Source organism: Lepisma saccharinum, chromosome 30, assembly GCF_977018435.1.
Source record: "Lepisma saccharinum chromosome 30, izLepSacc3.1, whole genome shotgun sequence".
NCBI lineage: Eukaryota > Metazoa > Arthropoda > Insecta > Zygentoma > Lepismatidae > Lepisma > Lepisma saccharinum.
Genome location: NC_139258.1, coordinates 29,378,532 through 29,385,858, shown reverse-complemented (window position 1 = coordinate 29,385,858; position 7,327 = coordinate 29,378,532). Strand labels below are relative to the sequence as shown.

Genomic DNA, 7,327 nt, shown 5'->3' with positions numbered 1-7,327 from the left:
GAGCCTTCATTTTTAGCTGAAAATTCTACGTAGTATATCTCCTGTGTGAGCCTAATTTAGTGAATTAACACATCTACGCTGGGAAGAACCAGGCAACATCTTCAGTGTTTCAAAGGCAATCGATCTCATTGCAGTAGCACTAGCAGACGATTCCACACAGGTAAAAAAGAATCAGAGATGGCACGGTATGCTAGAGACCCAGGTTCAAGCCCTGGTCAAGTCTGCATTTTTTGCTGAAAATTTCTTTGTAGAAAGAAACAAGGATAATGCATGCAGAACCTATGTTTTAGAAGTGGGGATGATCTATTACACAAATATTGAAGAAAGTCCTCACCATAAAGATTGTTACAAATGTGTTTATTAGAGATGAGCTGATAAGATTTTTTTCTGGTGCCAATAAGCTGCCAATGAAAAGCTTACCAGTACCAACATTCTACTTATCTGATGTAAAATAGGAAATGTCCCTTGCATGGTTCATTAAACTACTTAACTGCAATGGAGTTTGCTATTGTAAAAGAAATTGCATATTTAGACATTTACTTTGCAAAACCAGGGCAGTAAAATTATACGTTTATATTAATAAAACTAATAAAATAGCAGAATTTTGCACTAAATTGCATGCTACTTACAAAATTACGAGAAAAGTAAAAATTATTGGTAATTTTATAAATACTAATTCCACATTTCAATATTAGAGTTGTATTGTAATGTACTACTTGCAGTCTTCTGCATACGATGATACACTTTAAAAATTAACCACAGTAACAATTTTCTGACCAGCTTCATCACATATTAAAATTAGACTATTTAGGCTTCACTGAAGCCCAGCAACAGAGAAGTTACTTTATGCAAATTGTAAAAATATTATTACTAAACATTTTAAAAACAGCATTAAAAACATAAAAATATTAAAAAAAAACTCGTGTGTATGTTATCACAGTAACTTAAGAGTATAATTCTTTATGTATAAAATCATTGTGACAAAAATTTGAAAATCACGCGTCAATACATCTGTGTTATAATTTTGCCAAGCTTTTCACATTATTACTACATCTATTGTGACCTATAATTTGTTGCACTTACTGGTAAATTCACATCTAGAAACTTATAGTGCAAATCATTATGTCTGTTAATTATTGACTGAAGCACTTTGTATATTTGCTGCCAAAACAATTTAAATATTAATTTTATATATATGCATATATAGGTCGTTTTTATATACTTTTTTAAAAATAAATACCCACATATTAAATCATTCAAGACATTTTTCACTTCCATCAAATGTTAACACGTCTCTACAGCTATCGGCTATATATATTATTAAGCAATCTGTCTATGAAATAGACGTATTCCTTTGACAATACAATCACAGTAAATATGTACACTGTTCAAGTGGATTTTCACACCTACTGTAAAAATGAACAATTTCTTCACTTTTTATTTTGATTTTCAGTTCGAATTCAAACATTTAAATGCATAGTCACTGAGGATGAACAATGCCAATGTTTGTGCATGAATCAATTAATGCTTGCTCACACCCACATACACTTCTGCCGACACAATTCTACGTTGTAAACAGACACTTAACAAGTTCAAAATTGTGTGTATATATTTTCTTTTATATAATATGTATAGATCTATATATATTATGCATATATACATGCTTACGCAAGAGCAGCAGTCATTTCTTCTCCTAAACTGTGACTCACTTTCAAAATGGACGATAAGCATGTGGATACCTTACAGGTAATAGGCTCTCAAAGTGCTGCACACAGTGACTCCAGCCTAACAAGCGGAACATTTTAATGCACTTATCTTCCAAGTCACGGGTACTTTTATCTTCTTGCTGCTTTTGAATCAGTTTCAAAGCTCTGCCATAATGTTTATGAACGATGGCATGCTTTATTGCAAAGTTCACAACCTGTAATGAAAAATATAATTAACATGGAAATAAGGTATGAGACCAAGTGAAATGAAAATCTTAAAAAGTGCTACTGGTATTATAAGATAGCCTGTATTTGAGGTATCAGCTGTTATTTACAAAAGCTCCTCAAGGTTGCAACACTGGGTAAGTGAGCTGTGAAACACTGCTTTGTCATTTTTGGGTTTTCAGACTGAAGTGCAAGCATCACGGCAACTTCAGTCTATAAGAAAGCATTCGCTGAATGTGTGTGACCAACAGACTGAGGCAACACAATGCACATTGAGAAAATGGTTCAACCCCAGTGACATGCAAGAAACAAACGACATGTGCAGTCTTGTCGTGTTACACCGATACAAAAGCTTGCATTTATTTCTGAAGGTTCGTTTGCAAGTGTCACTTGTTGATTGTCACTTCAGTCTGAAAGCTCTCGTAAAGATGATGACTCCACTCCATTTGCACCTACCAAGACCGGTGTTGTCATGACCTCCAAAAGCCTAAAACCTTTCCTGTTAGGCAGCTATCAGACCGAAGCGACACATGTTGCTCGGGAATGAGCCAATCAACAACAACGTTTCACGCTGTAGCCACATGATAGGCTGCACAAGCTTGCGTTCGATTGATGAAATTCTCATATAACAATGACGCTCACTTTGGTGTGAAATCTCCCTTGGTTAAAATTCATATCCCTAGGCATGCATACCCACCAGCACACTTAGGAATTGAGGACAGAATTTGATACCGATGTCACTTCGCAGACAGGTGGGTGGAGAAACTTTCACAGTGCAAAGGGTGGTGCATAAATAACGGCACATGCATCTGAATCATTATTTTAATTGGAGTATCCAGTAAGTTGCAAAGCTCTTGAAAATATGTATAGATCAACAAGTATATCTTGAAATATGGTCAACTTGGAAAAAAGAATGAGTGATCAAGGGATCCCAGGTTCGATATCCTGTGGAGGCACATAGTGTTTTGGATACAATTTTAAACTGTAGGTCCAAAAAAAAAAAAATAATAAGGCTTTCATTTAGCCTCTCCCTCATACATCTACCATAAGTATTTAATTTTCTGAATAACTGTTTCTTTCATAACAATAACTTGGGCTTCCAAGAATTTTTTAAATAACTATCCAGACCATTCAATAATACAAATTAGTAGGGATGGGACCGATTAATAGGTATTCTATCGGTATCGGCCCGGCCTGTATAGGCATATCGGTTTAGCGATAAAATAACAGATTATTTTTACCGATCTGATATATCAATAAATATCTTATAATTTAGTGCAAAATTCTGCAATTTTGTTGTAATTTTTATGGATAATCTCGATGCCCTACTTTTTAAAAAGTAATTGTCTAAATATTGAACTTCTTTTGCACTGCAGTCACCTCGAAACACATATTTATTAAGATCAATGAACATTTCAGGTTCTTCATGGACCATTTCTAATTTTATATCGGATTGGTATCGGTAAATTTTATATCAGTACTTTATCGGTATTGGGCAAAATTTCATATCAGCCCATCCCTACAAATTAGTGACGGACCAATACCGGAAGCATCAATATAAAATTCACTGATTCAATATAAAATTTCAAGTATCCTTTGAGGAGCCTAAATGGTTCACTGACCTCCTTAATAAATGTGTTTCAAGGTGACTGTAGTGCAAAATATTTTTGATTGATTGAGTTTTAAGTCAACATTATGCACAAATAGGCTAATAGGGACTGGACCTACAGTTTAAAGTGGGATCCGAACCACTATGTGCCACCATTGGGATATTAACCCAGGACCCCTTCATTACAAGGGAAGGACGCTACCACTGTGCCATCAGGGAGGCCCTGCAGTGCAAAAGAAGTTCCATATTAGACATTACATTTTTAAAAAGTAGGGCATCGAGATTATCCATAAAAATTATAACAACATGGCATAATTTTGCCCTAATTATAAGATATTTATAGATATATTGGATCAGTAAAATGGTTTAACGATAAATCAATTAATCTGTCCCATCCCTAATACAAATATATAACCGTTAAGTACTTTGATTTTACATGTTAATCAAATGAAATATCTGCAATCAAGATGCTTATTGGAGAAAAAGGTGAAATGTGTTCTTGCTTTTTTCAGTTTAGAAGGGTTCCAATTGATTTTGGCAAAAACAAAATCCCTTACTTTTCTAAGTTTTCCAGGCAATTTTAAAATATATTCTCATGCCGTTTTGGTTATTGAACATGATAATAATGAAGTGTGAAGTATTCAACTGCATTTGCTACTAAAGAGAACAAAGAACATTATTCAAAGAAAAGGAAAAAAATGTAGAAAATCTCCCATCAAGAAGCTGGTTCAAGAAAAAAAAATTGGAATTTATTATTTACAAAACACAATTGATATTTCCTAACTTTTCAAGGTTTTTGGATGTAATTTCAAAACTTGCTGGAGAAACCCTGTCTATTCATTGCAAGCAAGTCTCAAATTGTGTTTGAATAGCAAATAATGCATATTATGAATTGAACCAGACAATTTTTGGAAAATGAGAAATAGAAACGAGGACCAAACTACAAATCAGTAATAAGAGTAATACTACTCTATGGAAGTGAAAGCTGGCCAAAGAAAGGAAAGGAACTTAGATAACTATAGAAATGGAGTACTACCGAAAGATAGTACGAAAAATAAGAAGAGTCAGATTAAAAAATGAAAGGATAAGGAAGAGCTGGAGTAAACATCAATTGCAAAACATCTCACCGAAACATAGATGAAATGGTTTGGCCACGTAACCAGAATGAAAAAGGCTGATGGGCAGACTAAGGAAGAAAAAGAGGGAAGATTGCCTAGAAACCCAACGCCACACTACCCTGGCGGGGTGCCGCAGGTTGATAGGGGGAGGAAACCTCTCGCAACAAGCAGAGCGGGTCCTCTCACTCTAAAGTGGAGTTTTTCTCTCTCGCCAATAAGCGGAGTGGGGTATCTCTCACTCGAAAGTGGAGTGGGTTCTCTTGCCAAAGGCAGAGTTCAACCTCTCTCCCTGGAAAGCGGAGTGAGACTTCTCTCGCCCGTAGGCGGAGGGCAACTTCTCTAGGGAGCTTGGTCTCTCGCTAGAGCGGAGTGCACCTTCCTTCCTTCCTTCCTTCCTAAGGATGCTTGGACTCTCGCAAGAGCGGAGTGATCCTTCATCCAGGTCCGTTGGTAAGAGAGATCTTATCGTGAGCCGACCTGAAAGCCAACTCAAGAAAATCTGCTCCGTGGCTGGTTATATAGCCTCGGTTCAAGTAACGCCTCTAGCGCAGTTCACGCGAACTACGTGGAACCGTGCTAGAGCAGGCAAGACCATCTAAACGACAGACGATTGAACTACGTACTCAAGGCACAAACGATAAATACATATTATTATATCAAACGTGTGCTAAACGTTAATATATAATTATAAGAAATATTACTTATTCTTTGCGACCACGCAGGGCCTGATTAACATTACAACTCAGCATAATATGCTAACACAAAGTACCTGACCTCATTATTACCATTTACAATGAATGGTTAATATAAATAACGTTGACAGAGTTAGCTATTAACATGGAATAATAACACTCAGAAACTAAATAATCGTGATGACCTTGCAGGATCATTACAATACATTCCAAGAAATAAAGATGATGGCCAAGAACAGAGGAGAATGAATAAAGTGAGTTCAATCCAAAGCTAATCTTCCAGACTTTTCCATGAGCATTTTCCTGACTTGGAACAATTTCAAGCAACGAGGGAGAATCGCAATACTGATTGAGAATCTGTAGATGCATGCAATTTTGTTTTTGACGAAAACACCAAATATGAAATAACATGCTGTAATGTTCATTTTTCATGTTTCTGAAAGGTGTGAGGTGCATTTCCTACCACATCTTGTCATGAAATGATGCAAAATGCGAAACAGACTCTTAAACATGACATTTAGAGTTTATTTACAGACACGACACTTTCTGTCAAAATATCTTGTGAGCTATGGAAAATCACAGAAAATGCTGAAAATATTTGAGAAGCAAAAATGGACCCCCTTCATAGAGGAATAAACTTAATACTCTGGTAACTACATAAACATGCTATTAGAAGGGTTATGTTTATTTTCTGTAATAAGTGCAGTCTTGAAATCAAATTTAGGATTAAATTCACAATTTCAAAACCAAAATGTCATTTCATTTCACTTTTTATCCAATTGTTCACCACTATAACAAGGAAATATTATTTTATTTACCGCTTTCGAAGCAGAAATTGACTGTTTTTATACAGAAATTTTGTTCTTATTTAATAAAAATGTGTCTCTAAGAAACAACTCTAAAGTGCTTACCTTCGGGTCTGAAGCTTCCATGAATTTAACAACATCCTTCATAATATTATCAATAGCATCTAGACTGGGACCTGTATCGGGTGTAGTCTTGTCACCGCTTCCTTCTTCCACTGAAGCATACATATCACACAGAGCGCTGCCTTTCCTCACCAACGATTCCACCAATACCCATTTTTGTTTATCCATTTGCCTGAAACGATAAATAAACTGCATGCTCAAACCTGCAGAGATCACACAAAGATTTATCAACAATTCAATCAACATACTAGTCAAAACTAGTTACAGGAAAACCTCGTTAATACGATATTGGTTAATACGAAGTACCTTTTAATGCGAAGTTCTTCCCATTCCCCAGCCGATAACATAGGATTTATAATGTATTTCAGTACGGATAAATCGAAATACGGATAATTTTTAATACGAAGTTGTTTACAAGACCGTTCCGCAAAACTGGTTTCGCTTAATTCGAAGTAGACACCTGCGTAAGTCGACAAGAGAAGATCGAATGTGGAGAGACCTTGGACGTTATTTTAACTTGACCTTGACATGTTTCCTTGTCCTAAGAGCTGCTGACAACTCGAGGGAAGTAGCCCGAAATGCCCGCTGGACATTGACATTCTTTGTCAATGTGCATGGGAGGTCAAGCTCTATCCCCGCTGAATGCGCCACCTTGGAAATATTCACCAGTGCTAGATGAGAAATGCGAGATAAGATCGCAGGAATGTTCCAAAATACAAGACGCTTGGCGCCTGGAAGTCTCACCCATCTGTCTAGCTCTGAGCTCGAGATCAAGCAATTTATCGTGAGCGAGCAACTTTTGGCCTGGTAGCCGACAACTTCCGGTAACCACTTTCATTAAAAGCATGTTCTTTGTGCCCTGTAGAACTTCATTAAAAAAAGGGAAACTGTTACAGATAATCAAAGCCGCATAGGCCAACTAAAGATCGTCAACCCGCTTAATACGTTGTCATCTAGGTTTCCCGCAAAAGTTGTCGATCTTACGTATGTTGCAACTCCAGTTTCCCGCTTCATACGTTTCCCAACTGTGCCGGTCATAAAATTTGCC

The 7,327-nt window shown here is 36.4% G+C and overlaps 1 protein-coding gene across 1 annotated transcript in view; it reads right to left on the bottom strand.

Annotated features, from left to right (window-relative positions):
* Nucleotides 1-532: 532 nt before the first annotated feature.
* TppII (Tripeptidyl-peptidase II) overlaps nt 533-7,327 on the bottom strand; it is an 89,410-nt gene continuing 82,615 nt past the window's right edge. Inside the window, exon 23 of the mRNA XM_083115522.1 lies at nt 533-1,921. Within this exon, the coding sequence (XP_082971648.1) occupies nt 1,712-1,921 (210 nt within the window). The 3' untranslated portion in view covers nt 533-1,711. The remainder of the gene's footprint in view (nt 1,922-7,327) is intronic.